The sequence below is a fragment of the Gordionus sp. m RMFG-2023 genome, chromosome 2, assembly GCF_954871325.1.
Source record: "Gordionus sp. m RMFG-2023 chromosome 2, tfGorSpeb1-WG-v2, whole genome shotgun sequence".
In the NCBI taxonomy this organism is placed as follows: Eukaryota; Metazoa; Nematomorpha; class Gordioida; order Chordodea; family Parachordodidae; genus Gordionus; species Gordionus sp. m RMFG-2023.
In genome coordinates, this window is record NC_088776.1 from 56,328,839 (window position 1) to 56,352,517 (window position 23,679).

Below are 23,679 nucleotides of genomic sequence, written 5' to 3' on the forward strand. Positions count from 1 at the left end.
AATAAAAAAAATTTTACGTTAGAAGATAAATTACTTAATTTTAAGGCTAAATTTATTAACAGAAAGTTTGGTAGTAGGAATATAAGATCTTGAAAGAAAAAACTTATAGCTAAAAAAATAGACACTGGAATTAATTTACAATTTTTTATTTTAAATATAATTTAATATAATAATCATTTATTTTGACACTTTATTTAGTATGCAATGAGAATTGCACTACATATTAGATGCCTTAGAATTTGCATCCATTCGGTACAATTTCGTTTGCAGTAACAGCGTTTAAATCCTTTCCCATATCCAGCGTCTACATGAAACGGGGGGAGAGGGATGTAGGAACAGTTTGCATCCATTTTTTTGAGGGGGGTTGGAGGTAGACATCTTTAAGAGGATAGGTTAAATTTATTGGGGGGTTATCTATTATGTTTTTAAATAAAGTAGGGCAAAATATATATCTGTAAAAAGAATACATTTATTATAGACCTATTGTAATACAATGATATTGCTTATCATAAACAAAATCTATATATTTCATACAATCATAATCATAGACATTATTTTCCAAATAAAACTTTCTTTATCCTTTTATGTAATTTAGAAGGGTTATACATTCTCAGCAAACTCATATTCATGCTTAATAATATACTATAATAATGCATTCATTATATATGAGGGGGTTTCTAATTGAATTCATTATCTAAAAATAACTCTTTGTATTCACAATATTTTGATCGTTGGTAGTAGAGCTAAAATAAGTTAAGTTATTCTTGTTAAAATTTATGAAAGGAGTACCATTATAATTAAATGGCGAAATTAATAATGTGTAAATATCATTGACAAATGCGGCGAAATTTTTTTAGAAGGGTAGGCATAGGTTTTTGAGAAAGTTTACATCCAGTGAAAATCCTGCTATATAGAAGCTGGGTAGACATCATGTATGGAATCTATATATTAGTAAAAATATTATTCCCGGTATGTGATCACGTTTCTTCAATGAGAATGAATGAATTTTTGGCTTCAATCCTCACATGATTCAAATTTGATTTTTTCCAAATTTATGCCCTTCATTTAGATATGAACAATCATTCAACTTTTTTTTCTAAGCTGTGTTATACATTTTGGGGTATTTTATGTCATGAATATACCTTTAATTCTTATTTTTTAAATATATATATATATAAAATATTCCCTTAATATTTGATAAATTTATTGATAATTTTTTCATATATATCTTCAAAATTTCTATGAACAACCATTATATACTTAAATATAGCAATTATAAAAATTTATTTAGTCTAAACAAAAACTATTATTCCTTATATAAAACTCATCTTTCCTTATCCTATTCTCATAACCATAATATAATTCCTATTAACATGGATTTACCTCAAATCACAAAAGGGGATTTTAAAGAAATGTCAACTACTTCAATTCAGCACTCACCAAGAAAATCCAACTCCATTATCAATTCTAAAAATGGAAATTGTTCCAATAACCTTTCATTATCAACATCTATTGCCAGAAGTAAACACCTGTTAAATATAGACAATATAAACCCTTCAGTAAAACTGATGGAATATGCAGTGAGAGGCCCCATTGTAACACGTGCTACAGAATTAGAATATCAAATTAAAGAGGTAATTCTTAATTTATTTAAATAATATAAGTTGTTCACTAACTAGTTAAATGATATTGCTCCCTTGCATTATTTAAGCATAATGTATATTTAAATTATGTTTCAAATGTTTAAACATCAATCAAGGTTAAGATAAAAGAATACAGGATTTAAATTAAGGATATTTATTTGCTTCTAATTTATATATTAAAAAATTATACAAAGTAATAAATAATACAATCTTATTTTAAGTTGTTTTTTTTATAGACATTTTAATTTTATATATATTAATTTTTAATAAAAATTTTAATTTATACTTGATGTTTTAATAAGTCATAAAATTAAAATTATATAATATATATGAAAAATCTACCAAATGTTTTTTGATCGATATTTCAATTATGAATTTTCTCAAGTAATATATTATATATGCCATTAATTATTTTTAATATACTTAAACCCTCCATAGAACTGTTCAATCCAAATTGTAGAGATATCACTCTGCTCAATCTTAATTTCAGGCTGGTGCTGGACCTTGACATTTTTTTTACAATTTTTTAATTATAAATATTCTTATCAAGAAAAATATAATTTTATCTCTTTCCCAATATGTTTTTAAAATATCAGATAGGTCAAACAAAAGAAGGTTATATATTTTTTTTATTAGGTTGGGTGAGAGATGTAAAAAAAATAGGTTTCAGCACACATATCCAGAATTTTCCTATAGGGGAAAGCACTATAAACGATGGATTTTATTGGGTGTCTTTAGTCCACTTATTATAGACCATTGGCTATGTTATATTTTTATAAAAAATAATTTTTCATTTTCACTTTTTTTTTTATATAATGCTTTTTTCCACAAATTTTGAATTATAGATATAAAAAATTAACAACTTTTACTTGTTTCTTTTTCAAATTATTCAATTATATATTGTATATATTGGGGGGGGGGGGTGTAAAGAGAAAGTTTTTATTAGTTTAAAATGATATTTACAAGAACAGGCAAATTTCTGATGGGGTGGGGAATTTCCTACTTCTTTGCAAGGGTATTTATCATTCTAAATGTTATAAATAATTCAGTTTTTATGCCATAAATGTTGAGTGGTGAGAAAAAATTATTTTCTAAATATCAGAGATCTACAGGTCTGGATCAGTAAAAATTTGTCAAAATATAAATCTAGGAAAAAAATTTTACCAAAAATACACCCATTTTCTAATTTATATCAATTAATTAGGAAAAATTATAAAATAATAGAGCATTTAACATTCTGCACATTTTTTCAATCTCCCTATTAAACAGTTTACAAAATACATTCAAAATTAATAACAAAATTTAAGGATTTCTGGGTTTGGCCTTTAAACTATCAATAAAAATCTAAACTGGGGGAAAAAAGCCTGGCTTTGCAGACTAACAAATATAAAAAAAACTTGCACATCAATACTTAGATTTTCTTTGGCACATGTTTGTAGAGATTTGATAAAATTAGTCCATTTTTAGCCATTAGCCTAGAGATGAGGTTATAGCTACACTAGAGATTTAGTGGCACAGTCTGAGCCTCGAATTCAAAATTCAAGAATTTGTAAAAATTGAAATAATTATTATACATATTTTTCTATAAAAATAATATAGTCTTTAATTATTGATTTTTATTTCTTACTATCAATTGGACATTTTTTTTTACCAATATTTTATTTGTCAGAATTTTTATGTCAGATTTCGAATTATTTTGTATTAACATTCTTTAGGAATTGTGAAACAACAAGATATACTTCTTTTTTTTAAAGGAATTTTCTGAACCATTTAATACTTTCGTTTTATATGACTCCATATGTTTATAATTAATATTACTTTGAAAGTGGTTATTTGTTATTAATATTCAATATTGTTATTTTAGAATATAAATTTTATTCTTTCTGGTTTGGTAGATTTAAATTATAAGTCATTCCCAAAGAACTGGAAAAGGGGGGGGGGCTCACAACAAAGTTTTTTCAACTTTAATTAATATAGGAAGAATTTTTTTGAGCGCATGATGTTTCAGATTTCAGAAACACCGGGAGAAATCAGCTTTGAAACGTACATGCCTATTATATCTAGTAGGAATATTTAATCTTTACATGGGAAGGACTTGATTTTAAAAATTATAGCCTTCTATAAAGGACAGAAGAGAGCTTCAATTATAGAGTACTTCAATTTGGCCGAAGCCCAAACTTATCCCTATTAAAAAATGAATTGTTCTCGGGTCTAAAAATTTTGGGGCTTTGGTGTGCCTTTTTGATTTGGAGGATGGCATGTCACTAAAATCGTCGCATGTTTGAGAAGGTCCATGTCTAAACCATATTTAATTTAGGGGATTTACTGTATTAATAATAAATAATTGGAGAAAATCTTTCCACCGTTGGAACAACACAATAGCATCTCCTCTTCCTTCGGTACAAATCCATTTTCCTGTGAATTGAAATTCCCCACTCAAACAGATTTACTTCTTCGTTTTTTTAAAAAATCAAACAAAGGAGAGAATTAATCATTCGGAATAGAAGCGATTACACGAGACATTCAAAAATAGTTAGAAGCAAAAAACATTAGTCACTTTTTGAAAAATCAAAAACAAGGGTTATAAGTTATTTGGTTACTAAGTTCCTTTTTTTTAGTATGAATAACATTACAAAGAAAGAAAGAAAGGAAGAAAAGAAAAGAAAGAAAAAAAAACAAATGAAAATGATAACTAATTTTTTTTTAATATCCGTTTAATTTTATACTATTATAAGGGAATCCAAATTTCTGTTGTAAATTTTTTGTAATTTAAAAATAAAAACAATATGGTCTCTCTTGTAAAATAAATCTATAATTCATACCACAAATGACAATGCAGCTCTCGTAGTTTTGTTTCGCATAATATTTACTAATATATAACGAGCGATCTTAGTTTCATCATCCTTCTATTAATCATTTATGTTTTATTTTTTTTTACGCGGAGTAATACAACTAATTTTATTGTCATACAAATTTGTTGCACAATTTGCGAAAAAAAAAACAATCTAGATTGAGCTTGAAACCAGGACTATAAAAAAAAAGGTTCCGGTTCATTTTTTTAAATAAATAATTTCCGGTGTCGGTTCAAAATTCTGTTAATAAACAATGGAAGTATGTTTTTTTTTTGAAGAAAATCAAAATTAAAACCGGACCTTAAATGAATTCCGTATGCCATTTATCTGATTTGATCCATACTTGATATACGCCAATTTCCACTTTTAATACATATATCTCTAATGGGGGCTCTCGTATGTGAAACCTCATTTTGAATGCATGCCTCATCCTAAACTACTTCCGCCGAAAATTTTCTACTTTGTGGGGGGAGGGGCAGGGGGCGGTGGAAATTTTCCTATAGTTAGCTAAAAACTCAATCAACTGACTCAACTCTCTTTTTTTTAAAGTAGTCGCTGAGTGTTAATACCATTCGTTCGTCTTCCCCCAGAAGATGGGTGGTGGTAAGTTGAGGGTAAAGATATGTTTTATACACTTATTCGAAAATTTTTTGAATTCCCAAAGATCTGTGTTACTTGGGCGTCCTTATTTCTCAATTCCCATTTAATTCTTTATTTAATTGGCAAGAATTAATTCTTTTTGTTTGTACGATCCAACACAAAGTGCCCATTTTTGTAACCTTGGTGACACTTCATATATTTTTGAAAGGTTAGTACCAAAAAGATGTCTACCAAATATTTGTGTTCTGTGTGAATGTAAAAAAAACTCTTCCGATTAAACATACTCTCGTCAAATTTTAACAGCCATTGGAATAGCTAAACCCAACTCAATAGAATGCCCATTATTATTCCGATATTGAAACATTAGGGGAAAAAAATTCCTAGCATTTATTCTCCTAAACTAGCTTTGTTAAAAAGCCCGATTAAGATTTTAGCTAAAATAATATTATGTAAACCTCTGCCATCATATGAACAAAATCTCCAGGCACACATAATATTTTGGCTAAAGTCTTAATCCGGCCATTTTTTAAAATGGACCCGAATCGGGCTTTTTTAAAGACTTACTCCTAACCCTGCATTCACCGTTAGCGCGAACGCTTATTTTTTGTCCACTTCGTCGCGAATCCGCGCTCACTTTGAATTCAGGGTAATTCATTCATCTAAACGATGCATCTTTTGCGATATGTATAAAAAAAATTTGTTCACACGTTGTTAATATTGGAGAACTTATTAATCTCTTTGTTTAATTATTTCAAAAACTTTTTTGTACGTATCTCCCTTATTTTATATAGCGTCCAATAATATACTTGCTGTATGATAGGGCTGTGCTACCGATCCACACATTTTTCACTTATCTCTAAACTTTCTATTTATATGGAACATTTAGATTTACTGACCCTTCTTTCAAACTTATATATCGAAATCCACTCCCATTATTTTATTTTGCCTCTCTCTTCATAAAAAGTTTATGGGCATTTTGTCTTATCGAATTCAAGTGATTCTTTTTTTTTTAATTTATCCCTTACGACCTCAATAAAATCTCGCTGAATTATTATCAAAAATCTCATACTTAAACCTTCCCCGACCAGTTATAATTGGGGATAGCGTTATTGAAATCAGATACATACAGAGGCAAAGTATCGACGCGAAAACCCCTATACCCAAATTAATTTTGTCATAAAATCATTTCAACCTTTTTTATACAAGAAATTTTTGTTTATTTAAAATAGCGAGAATCTGGGAAATACCAATTCGAAGACATAATTAAGACAAACATTGGGGACGCTCATGCCATGGGACAAAAGCCTATCACATTTTTCAGACAAGTTTAATTTTTGTTTTTATATTTTTCGAGGATATAACTATCATTTATCAATTTTTTTATGAAAGGCAAAGAAGATATATAAAATAAATTTTTTTAAGGGGGGGGGGAGCATTTCTACGTTCTGAATCGCTAAAATATTTTTTTTTTTTTAAATTTACCCTCGAAAATCTTAACAATCACTAATTGATTAATGGGTATTGGAAATATTTAAAAATCGTTATTCCCCCCCCACTCAATTTTTGCTATTCTTTTGAAACATAAAATAATTTTGTGCAAGTTATCCTTCCCAGCTCTTATTAATTTATTTAAGAAAAAAAATGGCATACATTTGCATAATTCTAAGCTTTACAAATTGCGAACTTCAGGCCCGACCACTAAATTTTTTTTTTAGCTATAACATTTCTTTCGGGTCTATTAATACTGCTTTTAAAGGTTTTTTGAGTATGTATAAGAAATATTCCCCAATTATTAGCTATATAAAATGGGAAACCCATTATTTCTCTTCTTACTATGACGGTTTAGAAGAAAGGGGGAAAAACTGATTCATATATTGTGATAAGCCTTGTACGAGTTGCCTAAAATTAATCGTGCCATTTATTAAAGCGTTACGGTATATTGTCTTTCCTTAGATAACTAAATTAATTATTAATAACCACTCTAGATATCTTCAAATCAGATCGGTTGGGGGGGGGGGTCAGTGACTTCTACGTTCACCTAAGCCAATTAAGATACTCGCCCCCGCCCTCCTCCTATCCTACCAAATCAGAATTAACAACAAAAAGATGCCCAAATTATAACTAATCCTCTACCTCTCCAATTTTATTCAATAACTATAGCGTTATAATCCCCCTCCCCAATTTCATTGACAATTTTATAACACCACCCCCCCCCCTCCTCTGTTGTAGAAGTCCCTGGATGTGGTTATAAAAATCTGTTATTCGTTAAAGCTAATATAATTATAAAAAAAAATAGGTAGTAAAAAGTAAACAAAATTTTTTTTGATCGAATCTATTTATTTTTCGTTAGTTTTATATATGAGCAATTATTTCTTCTTTTCTGGACAATTCAGATTCATTTTTTTCAATGAACATTACAATGTATTATTTGTATTTATTCTGAGCATTTGAGAATTTTTTTTTCTTTCAAGCATTTCATTTTTTAATTTCTGAGCGATTAAATGGGAGCCTTACCCTACATTCACAGTTAGGGCGAATTCGCGTTGAAGTATACAAAAATTTATGTAAAAATTATTATATTTCATATGCCTTGCCGCGAATTCGCGCTAACTATGAATGCAGGGTCATTCAAGCTCTTGATTGTGTTTAAAATAGGCGTGATCGTTTTCAAAAAAAAGTTGTAATCTGAGTGATTTTTAAACCAAAATTTAGATAGTGAATGGATGGTTCGGCTCTAGCACTTAACAAATTCATTAATATAATAAAATTGATATTATTTTTCCACCACAAAGGTTTTAGCACTACTTTCTTATCCGCAACTAATCACGACCGATCCTGAAAAATGCGTCCTAACTTTTCCCTCCGATGTCATAGCCAAGGCCAAGCGAATCCTGAACGCCTGTTCTGGTCACAGTTTAGGTTTGGGAGACGTTTTCAATTTATTTATTTTCGATGAAATAATGAATTTAGCAAGTGAATATGTTATATGAATGAGTGACGAACGAAAGCACTTTTAATTACTTTCAAATTCGTGACTTTTAATTAACTAATTTATTTGTTGTAATTTATTTATTTTATTTTTTTTTCCTTTCTTTTTTAAAAATTAGTTTTTAGATTTTGATTTATCTATTTTTCTTCGGAAAGTTAGTAAACCAAAATTTTAACTGTCTAAAAATAGTAATAAAATAATCACTTATACATAATGAGGAAGGTTAGGTAAATACTTTTGTTTGAGTTATATAACATAAATCATTTGCTAGATAAACGAAAACCAATATTTTACTATTATGGTTATATAAACATATGTTCTTCTTCAATTTTTAACTTCAAAGGGAAAAGATAAGCGAGCATTATTCGTAGTTTGTAGTATATCAAAAATGAGAATATAACTAATTTGATGAAAAGTTTTATACAGAATGTGCTGCTGTGCTCATAATAACTGGATTTGTTAATTAAACGAGTCGAGTCAACATTTCTACTTGGTTTGTGAAAATCTAGCACGACTTGATCTCGAACAATATCGAGTTAAGTTAAGTTCGATTTTTTTTTTACTATTTTGGTGGTCGTTTTGATTCGATCCACCTAAATTATCAATACTATGTGATGTATAAATTCACAACCCGTTTCGAAGTCAATAACAACAGCATGATATATTTTTGCGTGTATCATCAATTACACATAATGGTGGGGGGGTGGGGGGTTAAAAATATTTTTTTTGATATAATAATAATACCTAGACTGACGGTGATACATTAAAAGTGTGCATCAATTAATAACTGCTGAGGGGCGCCATTTTTGGTTTGAAAATAAAATAGTATCTTACCTCACAGTTATCCCAACTAAGGAGCTATTTCTCACAAGGAAATATGTATTTAGCGGACCAAATTTAAACAATTTAATGTATTCTGGACCCTACATTCCTATACCAAAATGGCGTGTTACATTGTCTCCAGCTGAACGACGCTTTAAAATGAATGCATTATTATTAATGAGAATTTTCAGTCCAATATTATTATAAGCCATTGGGTCTGATATAGAATCCGTGGGTTATACGTAATAACTCGAGTTATAAATCGTTTACTGTTATAGATGACGATTTTTTAAGATTTAGGGAAATTTAATTTAACCCGAAATTGTATCCCGCCATGAGTAGAATGCCTAAACCCGTGAATATTCATACACATTTTTATCTTGAGCTATTGTGTGTATTTAATTAAATTTATCCGAAAAAAAATTAGTGTAAATTAAGAGTATACTCCAAAGGTTCCTTGGCAAATTTGTCCGAAACCCGCAAGGTGGTTAACTATTATTCTTGATAAAAAATGCGTTTCCTATAAGATCAGATTTTTTTTTCCAAAAGAAGTCGCCCTTTAATTATTGTTGTTAAACGGCTCGATAGAAAGGTTTGGACATCCATTAACGAAATCTTGAATCTTGCCATATTTTTTTGGCTAAAAAGTTGGGTTTGCCGTTTTTAAAAAACGAGTTAACAACGCTACCCTCAATGAATGACTTAATCTGGAGAGATTCCTGAATTCCAATACATTCCATATCCTAATATATATATGTATTAACGTGATGTATTATTTTTACAACTTTAAATCATTTTTTTCAGCGTGGTTTTATTAAATTTAACTCTATCATGTTTGGAATAACTATATTATGAATTGAAGACAATTTTGCTGTCATTTATAATTTATTATAAAAAAATAATATAGGGAAAATTTAAATTAAATTAAGTTTAAAAGTTCGTGGAAAAATTGTCTGAAATTTCGTAGGGTAATTTTCCAAACATGATGGATCCGGTAAAATCAGATTTTTAAAATTTAAAAAAACGCGCTCTCAAAAATGATTTATTGAATAAATAATACATTGCCAGATAAAAAAACACATTGTCGCTAACATATGTATTGTATATATATACACACTAATTTTTAAACATCTTTGAATCATTAAGCTTGCATACGTCACTTTTTTAAATAAACGTATATATATATTATTAAGGCTCTTACTCGGCCAGCGCTGGTTTAGATATCGTTCGTCGCGACGTAGCATCATTTATCACTCGGCGCGATGGCGTGGGTGACTGCCATTTTGGAGACGTGTTTCTCTCTGCCGGAGCCAGTGAAGCTATCAGAGTAAATTCTTCAAAATAAATGTATTTTAAAAGGATTCCATTTTTGTATGGATTTTTTTGAAAATAGGAAAAATACGAAAGTGGATAGGAAAGTAAGAATGGTTAGGAAATTGAAGCTCAGTATCCTTTTGCGAAATCGCTAAAGAACCTCCCATTTGTCATGTGTGATCCATGCTGGATACGATTTTTTGTAGTTGATTATTTTAGGGCTATATTAGAAAGTGAAACCTAGAAGAGGTATCATATAAACTCTAGACGTTAATATAGAAAAAAAATAACTTTCTGCGTTAAACTGAACCATAGTACCAAACGTATTTTCAGAAGGATCCTGGCTAGGTGAGCACCTTATTTTCAAAAAAGAGTACAAATGGACATTGAACCCGACCTTGACCAAAATGTAATTTAAAAATTATACAACATATGTAACAAATTTTTTAAATCATCCTGTATTTTAGAACGTTTTGTTCATGTTCAAACAAGCCAGCAAAGATGCCAAGAAAACCGGAGTAATGATTCCTATTCCGCAATATCCTCTCTACTCTGCCACCCTCACGGAATACGATATGGATCAAGTTTAATTCTGTTAATCATTTTTTGACCCCACCTCTCCCTAAAAATTATATTTCATTCGTTCTCTCATTTTAATTAACAATTGGTTTATTATTATTTTAAATCTGGGCTGTAATTGGCTTATTAAATAAAAAAAATTTTTTACAAGACTTAAACCGGGTCGGAGCCAATTAAATTATATCAATTATTTAGTTGTAAAATTATATAATGAGACATTTAACCTATATTTTCCGCCAAAATTTTCTATTTTCTTCAATTTACATGAGTTGGCTAAAAATTCGTTCATTACGAACCCTTATAAATTCAAAAAAATAGCATTTATTTTATAGTACAAATACATTGTTGGAGCTTTGTTTACTATTATATTTCTTATAAAAAAATGGCGTCATTTTTTGCTAAAAATTATAGTAACCGTTAACAGATGTAAATTTCTATTTCCCGGAAAAAAAATTTTGGACTAAGAAAACGAAAAAAATGTATGGCAAGAATAAATTGATAACGTTATTACTTATCGATTAACAACAAGAGAATATCCAATATAACTTTTATTAGATGTTACTGGCTGAAATAGCATTAATTGTCACTAGATACGGAGACCATATTTTTGTGGCTCTCACAACTCTTTTTCATCCATTATTTTCATTACCCATAAAAAAATTACGCTTCGGATACATGATTTTTTTTAGCCAATCCACTCTTAAAATTTCTATCCAACTCCTTCATTCTGATCAAAAATGGAAGCTTTTTTTTTACGTCTTATTATTTTTGGATGTCTACCTATTATAAAAATTATCTATGACAAAATCGTCACTAACAAACTAATAAATTTTTATAGGTACCCCCCCCCCCAATCTATCTTTAATCCTCTGTCTTCTATAAATCTTTCGCGCGTTTAACCATAATATAATCTGGAATATATGGGGGTGGGCGCATATTATCTCTCAATAAAAATTTTTTTGAATTTCTGGATAATATTTAAATCAGAGAAAGGATTTCAAAGTTATAATATAATCGTCAACGAAAGATGGATCATTTTGTTATGCGTGAATGGGTTGATCATACTTTCTTTCCCTATACCCTACTTACTATATTTCGATTTTTTAGGTTGGGTACCAACTCAACGAAACCGATAATTGGAGCCTTCAAATAGAAACCTTAAAACACGCCCTGGAACGGGGTAAAGCTCAAAGTGACGTCAGAGTCCTGTGCGTTATCAACCCGGGCAATCCTACAGGTTTTTTCCAAATATTACGTTATTCCTACGTTAGTTACAGGTAGGGTTGTATATTTTCAGGGTAATTTTGCGAAATTTCAATGTTAAAAAAAAATATATCAATGAATATATTAATCTAACTCCCATTTTTTTTGTCGTATTGTTATCTTCTTTCTATGTGACAACAAATAAGATGTTAAGCATCAAGAGTTAAAGCAATTAGTCCATCCTTGAGCTTTCTAGAATATTCCCTCTTATGGAAACAGGTTTTCCGACATTTTCACGTTTTTTTTTAAAAAAAAATATCCTTATTTCGAGATTTTGAATAAATATTATTAAATGTGATTTAAGCGATTAAATTTACCGTATTTCTGTATTATATTTTTATTTTTCTTGTAAATTAATCTTTATTTAACACTATTACTATTGTTAGTTGTTAAAAGGGCAATTTAAAAGATAATAAAGTGAGACAAAATTAAACATTTGAAACTGAATTTTATTTCTGAGAGTGATCTCAAAATTTTATTATATGGATAGCATTATAAATTAAAATTTAAGGAAACCGTGAAATCGAGAATAACTAACCTAATTTAGAATAATTGTTATGGCGAAATTGAAAACATTTACGGATACGATTTGAAGCTCTTTTCTAACCCCCATAAAATTAGCTAGATAAGACAAAAATTTAAATCTGACATCATTGTGATCTCAAAATACTGTAAGGGTTGTATATATATATAAATTAATTTCCCGCTGAATATTCTGTTAGCTATGATTATGTTTTTTTTACTATCCTGTTACATACCAAGGTAATTGTTATAAATTATCTAATTAATTAATCTAATATTTTATGCTAAAGATAATTCTGAAACATTTTATTTACAACCTTTAATCTGGGTGATTGATTTTAAAGATGAATAGGGAAATTAAACAATATAAAAATTGGAGAAACTATAGGAAATATTTCCCCCTTTTTCCCATGCGTTGCCTTTCTAGTTATCGCTCTTTACTTCAATATTGGAAGCTGAATTAAATAAACAATACCTTGCCTATATATATATTCAAATTAAATAGCCACCACTACCTATTATATATATATATATCTATCCCTTGTCTGCAAAAGATAATTTGAACAAAATATAAGAAACAAATTGCCCCTTAGAGGTCGGTCCGAAGCCTAGTCAAAATATTTTAACGGTTCTAATTGACCCGCACCGACCTCTATTCCTCTGGATTATGTTTCTTTTTTTTATATATGTTGGCGGAAATGTGTTATTTTTTCAACCTTAAATCTTTTTTTGAGTGCATTTTCCCAGAAATATATTCCATCATGTTTGGAATACCTACCCTATGGATTTCAGACCCTGAACTTTTGAACTTTATTATAATTCATATTTTTCCCTCGATTATTCATATAAATGATAAGTGACTCAAAAGTTAGCGCTAAATTATATACAAGGTAGGTATATTAAACCTGCTGGAATACATTTCCGTTAATATTATAATCTCAAATTTTTAAAAAAAAACGCTCTCAAAAAAACGATTTAAAGTTGAAAAAGTAACACACAGCTGCGCTAACAAATTTATAATAAATGAATTTTTAAAAATTTCTCTTAATTTATAGGACAAGTTTTATCCCATCAAAATATGAAAGAAATTATACAGTTCGCTTACGACAACCATTTGTTTTTGATGTGCGATGAGGTTATACTCTTTATATACTTTGTTGTTTTTTCTTTATAATGGAATATTTCGAAAGAATTGGCGAAAGCCTTTGCATATAATCCTTATTTTAATGAAATAATTATTTAGTCTTATGAAAAAGGAAGGGGTGAGGAGGGGTCAAGATTAAACAACTCGAGAAATTTTCTTGGGTGGATTTGATTTTCTTGATGACCCTCTAAATTTTATTTTTGAATATTTACCGAAGAAATTGTTTTTTTAGTCGTCTAAGACCATAGCTTCCAGTTTTAAACTTTACCATTTTATTAATTTTTTTTAAAAAGGTTTATCAAGAAAACATATACGAGCCAGGCCTCAAGTGGAAATCTTTCAGAAAGGTCCTAAAAGAAGATATGCCAGCTGAAGTAGCTAAAACCCAAGAATTGGCATCTTTCTATAGCGCTTCCAAGGGATATATGGGAGAGTAAGCTCATATTTAGTTTGGGCTGAAAAGATAGGGGAAATATAGATAATTTGAATATCCCCCCCCTCACCCCCAAAAAATAATATTTACTCCTAACATTTAAGGGAAAAGGGAAATTTACGAAAAAAAATTTTCTAAAATCAAAAATGCTCCTTTTTGAGAAAATACTTTTATTCTTAGAATACAGATTAGATAGGTTAGTAGATGTATAGATGGGATAAAAAAATTTTTTTTTTAATCTATGATTTTAAAAATATTGTTTATTTTCCTTCCGTTCAAATTAGATGTGGACTTAGAGGTGGGTACGTTCAATTCGAAAACGTGGAAAGAGCCGTAAAAGAACTCTACATTAAAATGATATCGGCTAGGCTGTGCCCTACCACTCTAGGACAAGTAACATTTTTTTTATTATAAATGATCAACTTTGGTTTCATAATACATATTAGACGAATTTTTTCCAATTTATTGTTATTAATTTATTAAATATATGTTTTTTTTTCGCACATAGGCTTTAATGGGATGCATCGTCAATCCGCCAAGCGTGGATGACCCTAGTGGACCATTATTTTATCAGGTATACAAAACTAATCTTTCTTCTATTTTTTTGGACATCTCGAATTATAGTTCCCTTTTTTTGGAAACTCAACTCTTAAATTATCACCATGCTTAGTGTTATTTTTTTTTATCGGTAAGTGATTTAATTAGATGGGTCGCGCTAAATGGCCAACTCATTTGGAGGGTTTATTTGTAAAAAAAAATTCATCCCGATTTGACTTAAATAATAAACATTTTGAGTCAAAGCGAGATCGATATACACGATAAATCCTCCTAATAAGCCAGATCGTTTTGTTCGAATCGGATAATTAATACACACTATACATGATATTGTAATTGGATCGGTGTTTGGAATAACCGATTTTTTATTTTGTGTGTATTTGATTACTTTAATTTAATAAAATTATCAATAAATGGGGGGGGGGGGGGTTGTAAATTTTTATATTGTGTAACCAATTTATATTTATTAGGGCTGTGCCGATATTAAATATCGGATCGGATCGGTACCAATATTCAGCGTTTTCCGAAAATATCGGATCGGGCCGATACTTGTAAAAACCGATCCGATCTTTTTACTTTTCTTTTTTTGTTATTTTATGTTATGTATATTTATTTTACATTATTTTAATATTTATTAAATAATTTTTTTAAATTTTATTTCTTTTTTAAACTAGATTTAAAGTATTTTAATAGTTTTTTTTATAAAAATAGAAAGGAACACCTAAAGTTTTATTTATTTTAAATCTTTTTAAATAACGCCAATTTTTTTATTTATACTTTAAATAAAAGAAAATTTTTTTAAATATGGTATCTGAATTATGGAAATATTTTACAAAAGACAAAGATAATTTTGCAAAATGCGTTATCTGCGGAATCATCTGAGTCTGCCTTTAGTACGGCAGGAGATATAGATAGTCCATATCGTAGAAGCTTATTCCCAGAAAATCTAGAGGCTCTCATATTTATTAAAAAAATCTAATATATTATAATTTTATATATTAAATATTACAATTTTATAATTCCAACATAAAATGGTATAGTCTTAATTGTAGAAATAAAAAAATAAGATTATTCATAATTCGATTTTTTGCATAAAAAATATTGATTTCATAATTACATTTGGTTTAAACTAGGGTGATTAAAAATCAGTAAAAATATCGGATCGGTTTTGAAGAAATATCGGATCGGTGAAAAATATGTGGATCGGCACAGCCCTAATATTTATATATTATATTATTTTCTCTGTTAATTTCTTAATGTTGTATCTATTATTTCTCCACTTATACCAAATATTGCCTATTTGATTAAATCTTTTGTGAACTATCTTCTTGCCTTTTTTTTAAATACATGTATCTGTATGATTCAATGTCAAATCAATCACTTTACAACCCGACCATCTCAGATTTTGTTAAAATTTGGTATTTAAATTAATAAAGTATTGTAATTGACGAATCCAAAATATTAGACTCTTAACTCTATTAGAACTGGAGATATAGGGCTTCAAAGTGGCTCAGCTCGGTCATTTTTCGAAAATAATAATTTTTTTAAATTGGGATAACTTTTATATTAGATGCACTATGTATATCTATTATGACTTATTTTATAGCCCTAAGCAAACTCATAAACGTATGTTAAATAAAATTAATTTTTAGTTTTTAAATTTTTTTTAAATTGAGCTTAAAAATTTGTAATTAATTTTTTAAAATGTTAGACCAAATTTTTTTCCCCAAATTTCAGAAGTTTGTAAAGAGTACCAAGAACTGTTCATATAAAAAATTTCAGAGTGGGGCCAAAAAAATTAATTAAGAAAAATCCTATTTTCAAAAAATCCGCTAGATGGCGTAGGTAGTTTAAACTATCAATTTTAACAATATATATCAATCTAAGAAAAATTTTTTATTACATAATAAAATATTTATCGAATAATTATAGTAAGCATAATATTTAAAATAATTTTAATTAAATTTCCTTTAATTTAATTTATAGATAATAAAATTTATTAAGTAAAAGCATTAATAAATTATCAATTTTTCGAATAATTTTTTTTCAATAATTTATCGATTTTTTTATCTGTTACTTCCTAAAATTTGTAATTTTTAAAATTAATTAATTTATTAATATATTTTGTACAAATCCATTGAATCTTCCAAATCAATATTCCAAAAAAGGTTTAAGAAAAGTGACGATTTGGAACTATGTATCATAAAATTAACATTAGAGAATCTATTTGTCCTAAGTGTCGCAAATTTTTATATAAAAAGAAGAATAGTATTCCAATCTTAGAGGATAACAACATCCTCACAACTTCAAATAATTTCTTAAACCTCCACCGATATAGAAAATGATTATCCAATTAATAACAACAATGCGCAACTCCCTACACTTTTTTAGAATCCTTAGAATTAAAAAAAACTAAGAGAAGAAGGATATCTCAATAAGGCGAAATTCTTCAACCAAAAATGAATACAAATGGTAGCTAAGATTTGATAATTTATGTGAAAAATAATTATCCATTATTTTCTAAAACACAAAAATATCAATTATTAACGACATTACCTCCAAATTGAAGCATTCACAAAATTATAAAACAATTTGCTTCGTTTTATATGACCCGTAAATTCATTCTTGGTCAAAAGGGAATTCTTTTAACTTCTAATCCCAAGGCAGGTATAATCATAGATCAGAGCACAGTTGACGTTGTAAAAAGTTTCTATTTAAACGATGAATATAGTAGATTACTGCCCGGAAAAAATATTGCCTTTCTATAATTGAAAATGATGAAAGAATTAATGTTCAAAAACTGTTAATTCTAAATAATTTAAAATAAATCTATATAAATTTTAATGCTATCTACTCTTTTCTTAAAATCGGATTTTTAAAATTCGCCTCATTGCACCCTAAAAATTGCATAATACTAGGTTCAAGTGTCATTCACTCGGTTTGTGTCTGCCTAATCCCTCAGAATGTTAAGTTGCTAATAATAGATAGCAATCTAGCAACTTTAACAAAAAATAAGATTTTGAGATAAAGACATACAAATACATAATTCCTGCAATCCTCCCCTGCCAGACATTATATTTTGGCGAATGTCATGAATATCCTGGGGACCATGCATTAAGGGCGAAATTAGAAAATTTATTAATTGCACGTGATATATACAGGATAACGTTCAACCAATGGATATCTATAGATAGGACAGTCTAGAGACCCTAACGCAAACAGCTGACGAATTTCTTAATTACTTATTTGAAAAAATATATTTTGATTCGCCATGTTTTTTTACTGAACAGCAAAATAGATTCCATTAGAATCTTAAAAACAATTTAGAACATGATCATTATTTGGTTATCTGTGATTTTTCTGAAATTATTCTTTTATACTTCAAGATGAAGTCTAAGGTTATACTGGGCCACTTCCCAGGTTACGCTACATCCGTTTGGTATATATTATAAAGTAAATAATGTATTAAGTTATGTGGCCATATCTGTAGGAAGAATTTATATTTTAACTAATTATGAATCTAAAATGGCAATATATAAATTAAATTTAAAGAAATTTAATTAAAATTATTTTAAGTATTATGCCTACTATTAATTATTCGATAAATATTTTATTATGGAATCAAAAAAATTTCTTAGATTGACTTATATTAATAAAATTGATATTTTAATTACTTACGCCATCTAGCTGATTCTTCGAATATAAAATTTTTCCTAATTAATCTTTTTGGCCCTATTAGCGTTGTGCCGCTTTTATTTCGAATAACTTAGAAAATCCTTTTATACCTCTTCAGTAGTAAACAACAATTTTTATTCAAACTTTATTCAGTTTTATAATATAATTTCTAAAATATAATTTTTAAAATAAAATCTAAAAATGAAAATTATAAACTAAAAAAAATAATTATTTAATAATTTAAATTCGATTTTTGGCTTCCCTTTTATAGGGAAGCCCTAAAAAAATCTTTTTATAAATAGATTCAATTTTTACAACAACAAAAAATAAACATTGCCAAATAAGCCCATAACATTTTTACTATTAAGGAAAAAAAAATATAATCATAATGAGTCGACGAAACCAAGAAAACAAATAAATTTTTTTTTATACGACAGGCCCCACTTTGAAATTTTTATATGAACAGTTCTTGGTACTCTTTACAAAATATCTTAAATTTGTAAAACACAATTTAGTCTAACATTTTGAAAAATTAATTACAAATTTTTAACCGCAATTTAAAAAAAATTTATAAATTTTATTTAACATACATTTAAGAGTTTACTTAGGGCTATGAAAATGAACCATAATAGATATACATATCTCAATATCTACATCAGATATATCTCCCTCTGGTATAATACATGTTGAGGTCATCTAAAAATTATTTATTAAATTTTTAAAAAAATATAAAATAAAATTTTCACTTTTAAATGGAAAATAGCCTATATTCAATTCTTACTATATCATATTTCCAATATTTTATTTTAATTTATTAATTTATGGAAAAAATTACATAAGAAAATCCTAATGTTACCAATTTGGATTTTCTTTAAAAAATCATATAAAAAAATAGTAATTTTTTTTTTACTAAACATGAAATACTAGTAATAATCTATCATAAAAATATTATTTACCTTATTTATATAGAATAATAATCGATGTAAAAGTGTAAAAATTTTGGCGCCTAAAATACCTAACTTTGAACTTAAATTCTGATATAATAAAATAATGATTTTGACAGGTTAATGATAAAATATAAAAGAATAAATATTGTTTTGTAAATTAATGTGTCTAAATAGCAACCATTCGTTTTTTAAATATAAAAATTAATTGATTAAAAATTTTGATGACAAATGATCTCGCTGGGCGCAAAAGGGTTAATATAATAGTTATCCCTATTTTAAAAAATCATTATTTTCGAAAAATGACCAAGCTGAGCCACTTTGAAGCCCTATATCTCCGGTTCTGATAGAGTTAAGAATCTAATATTTTGGATTCGTCAATTACAATATTTTATTAACTTAAATACCAAATTTTAACAAAATCTGAGATCGTCGGATTGTAAAGTGGTTGATTTGACATGGAATGAATGGCCCGTATATAGTGTTATTAAAAGGCTACTACTAATTCAATTTCTTATCCAGAAAAATATTACATAAACACAAAGACTCTCCCCATAGGTTGGTACAAAGGTTTACACATCTATTATCGAAATCTCGAGGCTAGCGCAATATTATATATTGAGTTAGTCGTTTTAAATAATCTACTCAAATCGAGCCGTTCAACAACACTACATATATTTAAAAATTTATAATATGTCGGGTTGTGTCAATATTTAGTGTATCGATTCGATATATATTGTTTCTGGTTATATTATGATTTATATATAATTTTATATATAAAAAAAAATTATTTTATAAATAATTTTTAAATAATAAATTAATGCGAGGAACTAAAACGCAATTTATTTGATGTAATGTTTAAAAAATAAAAAATAGTTTAAAAATTGTACACTATTTTTTTTTGCTTTTATCTGCAACAAGAAAATGGATCTAAAATTATTTAACTAGTCGCTTACTTCTACCGTTGTTAAATGTCTCTATTTTAGACAATTTTTAAAAACGGTTAACTCGAAATTTTGGTCAAAAGTAAATTGCCCAAGCTTTTTTATTTTGGTCACAGGTGGTAGAAAGGTTTAGACTTATTTCGAGGCTTAGGTAGTGATATTTTGACTAAAATCTTGTAAAAATCGGTTAAATTGAATTCTTTAACAACACTACATTCACCCATTAACTTTGCATATATTTTAAATGGGAATATTAACTTTTGGAGAATATATAAAAAAAATACACTTAATTATTCGTTAAAGTTAATTGGGTTTTTTTTTTAAATATATATATATAAAATATTGATATTTTTATTACATTGGTTCAAAGATAGGTGGTATATCTATACATATCAAATCGCTGAAAAATTTGATAATATTATAATCTTTGATAAATATTGTATAAAGGAAAAGGACGCCATCCTGAAAGCCCTGGCGAAACGAGCAAAGCTAACAGCTTCCGCTCTCAACCGCATACCAGGCGTCGTGTGTAATAACGTTTCAGGAGCTATGTACGCTTTTCCACGAATTTCTATTCCCGCCAATGCCGTCGCTTTGGCCAAAGTAAAGTTTTGTTAATGAATTTATTTTAGCAAAGAGTGGGAGGGGGGGGGGGTATTTAAATATGAATAAGAATTATCACAGAACGTAAATTATTAAATTGCTATATATATTTTGTAAAAATTTATCAAGTCTAAAAACATGGAACCGGATTTTATGTTCTCTATGGAGCTGTTAGAAGCGGAAGGACTTTGCGTAGTTCCGGGGAGCGGATTCGGCCAACAAGAAGGAACCTATCATTTTCGGTACTTAGACTTTTAATCACTGAATCTATTTAAAAAAAGAACATATATAGAAGTATTGAATGAGTGAATGAAAGTTAGTGTCTCGAAATATGAAAAATGCTAATGGTAATATTAAAATTCTGGTTACAGTATCCTAACATTGAAGTCTGAATATTTCATTTTTTTATCCCTACATTAGAGGTTTGTAAATAGCAATTTTTTTTAACCCGACCCAGTTTGGATTTAATTTTCTACAAAGGTCACCCAGCAGACCCTTTAAAAATTTCTGCCAATCATGATTTGACTGTTATGAGAATAAATTGAAAATTCTAGATTATGATCTTAATTACACATACAAAACAAAAATTCTATTAAAACAAATATGAAAAAAAGGTTATAAAATACATTTTGTTTAAATTTTGATTGTAAAAACCTTTGCTTTTTTTCCCAGCCCGGCTCAAATAATATTTTTTCAGACATGGTCTTGGCATTGCAGATATCTACACTAAATTTTCAAATCTTATTTATTTTTCATAAGTAATAAAATATAAAGACTCATATGTCTTAGTCCTATCGAATGCTATGGGCAATTTGTTCATTATTGCGTAAGAAAAGTATATCAAATTTAGAAATAGCTTTAACTCCATTTTACAAATTTCTTATGCCTCATTTTGAGCAAATTTATTGTCACTTCTACTTTTTATATAAAATTGATTATGTTTTTCGTCATCCGCAAATCATCGAGAATCTCTCTTCAATTTTATGTCATAATAAAAATGTTGTTTGACAAAAATAATGAATATCATAATTGAAATAACGTTTTCCGAAAAATTTTATTAAGAATATAATAATCATCATTTTCGGATATTTCTACAAAATCTTTCCTTGAGCTTTTGCTTATAATCTAGGCTATGAGACGTCGATGTAGCTTGATTTTGTTATTTGGCTTGGCCATAAAATTGTAGAGTGATTTCTTTGATACTTTATAATGTGGACAGCCCTATTATTTGGTTAGATCTTTTGTAGATACAATTTTCTAAATTACGTTCTATTGTTTTTTTATTAGTGTAAGCTGCTTATAAATTGGGTTGTATTTTACAATTTATACTAGATATATATAACCTTGAATGATTTTCCTCTATATCATTTCTTATTTTTGTAAAGTTATTGTAAACAAATATTTCCTCTTATATATATATCAGAGATCTGCAGGCCCGCCTGGGTACACGGGCCAGACCGTATTTAAATCTTTTTTAAATACACCCAAGCGGGCCTGAAAATTTATTTTGAAAAAATACCCGGGCGGGGCCTTATATTTTAAAACCAAATATTTTGAATCGTCTTTATTAGCTATAAAAAATTAATGTTTTTAAAAAATCCGAGCCGAGCCTGTCTGTCCAAATGGTACCTCTGCAGGTCTCATATATATATTCTTTTATATTATATTGGTGACAACAATTTTACAAAATATTTATCATGAATTAGGATGACGATATTGCCCCCTGAGGCCAAAATGGAAGAATTCTTGGAAAGATTTACCCGATTCTATAAAAACTTTGTTGAAAAATACAAATAAACCGATTTGGAGATCCTAGTCATATTTTTTTTCCACGTTGCTTTTTATCCTTTTTGTATTTTATAAGATCAATTATCGTTTTCGTTACAAACCTATTTCGTTCAATTATTTCAATTCGGTTTTTTATCAAAATAATTAAAACGATTTTCTTATTTCTTTGTCAAAAATAATTTTTTTATATTATTCAAACACAATCCCTGTTTGAAAATATTTTTAAAAAAGAATTAATTAGTAATTGAAATTTTTTCTATTATTTTTTTTTGATAATGATATATTATTTCGTTAGCACAATTTATTGATATAAAATTGTAATTTTTCAAAATAATACATATTTATATTTTATAAGTATTTTGGTGGGAAAAAATCGTTTAATTTTTATTTTTTCATTTAAAAAAAATATAGTTTTATTAAAACGGTGATATATTTATATATTTTACATTATCTAATTTTGAAAAACTGATAATATACGCGAAAAAAATTTATTTCATTTTTATAGTAATTTTTGCAAACTTTTTTATGCAATGAACACACATTCGCGATTTTTTTTTAACATATATAACACTATTAACTTTGTTACAGGCCAGGCTTGTGCTTTAATATTTTTTTCTAATAATTTGGCCTGAATGGTGCTTAAAAAAATAATAAAAATTAGAAAACCTATGTTTCCTCTTCTAATAAAATAAAGATGTCTCGAAAAGCTTTATATTTTTTTGTAGCCTCATCCACAATGTTCTCTGCAGCAAATTTAAGATCCAATGTTTTCAAAATGAACTTTTATCATAATATAATTTCTATCCTCCACTATGATAGAATTAGAAGTAGCGACTTACCATGCGAGAGTTTGGTATATTTATATTAATTCAACTTATAAGTAATGATGAAAACGATAAACTATAAAATCAAGCCTTTTTATGTAATAATATAGCCAAAAAATATAATAAAGTATTTTAAAACTCATTTAAATATATAAAAACAATTTAACGATAATATTATAAATAAA

The 23,679-nt window shown here is 27.8% G+C and overlaps 1 protein-coding gene and 1 long non-coding RNA gene across 3 annotated transcripts; one reads left to right on the forward strand and one right to left on the reverse strand.

Moving 5' to 3' along the window:
* Window positions 1-1,267: 1,267 nt before the first annotated feature.
* LOC135925177 (alanine aminotransferase 2-like) lies at window positions 1,268-22,764 on the forward strand. Of its 2 annotated transcripts, none has more exons than XM_065460389.1 (13): window positions 1,268-1,634; window positions 6,325-6,420; window positions 7,888-8,014; window positions 10,100-10,233; window positions 10,688-10,804; window positions 11,907-12,036; window positions 13,640-13,719; window positions 14,022-14,161; window positions 14,446-14,554; window positions 14,670-14,735; window positions 20,727-20,882; window positions 21,012-21,124; window positions 22,589-22,764. In XM_065460389.1, exons 1-13 carry the CDS (start codon window positions 1,374-1,376, stop codon window positions 22,677-22,679), a joined length of 1,620 nt encoding a protein of 539 aa, XP_065316461.1. In that variant the 5' UTR covers window positions 1,268-1,373; the 3' UTR covers window positions 22,680-22,764. The 2 variants fall into 2 exon arrangements, with proteins under 2 accessions (XP_065316461.1, XP_065316462.1); XM_065460390.1 differs by lacking the exon at window positions 1,268-1,634 and adding an exon at window positions 1,902-2,027.
* LOC135925179 (uncharacterized) lies at window positions 1,963-3,409 on the reverse strand. The gene is made up of 3 exons (XR_010571566.1): window positions 3,271-3,409; window positions 3,055-3,225; window positions 1,963-2,146 (listed from the first exon to the last, which is right to left on the reverse strand). It is a non-coding gene; the product is annotated as an uncharacterized LOC135925179 (long non-coding RNA).
* Window positions 22,765-23,679: the final 915 nt, after the last annotated feature.

Excerpts from the sequence above, each read along its gene's own strand:
- LOC135925177 (XM_065460389.1), top strand. The coding sequence starts at position 1,374 with ATGGATTTACCTCAAATCACAAAAGGGGATTTTAAAGAAATGTCAACT. Across the intron at positions 8,015-10,099 it reads CTGTTCTGGTCACAGTTTAG|GCTCTTACTCGGCCAGCGCT; the intron begins GTTTGGGAGACG and ends TATATTATTAAG. Across the intron at positions 21,125-22,588 it reads GAAGGAACCTATCATTTTCG|GATGACGATATTGCCCCCTG; the intron begins GTACTTAGACTT and ends ATCATGAATTAG.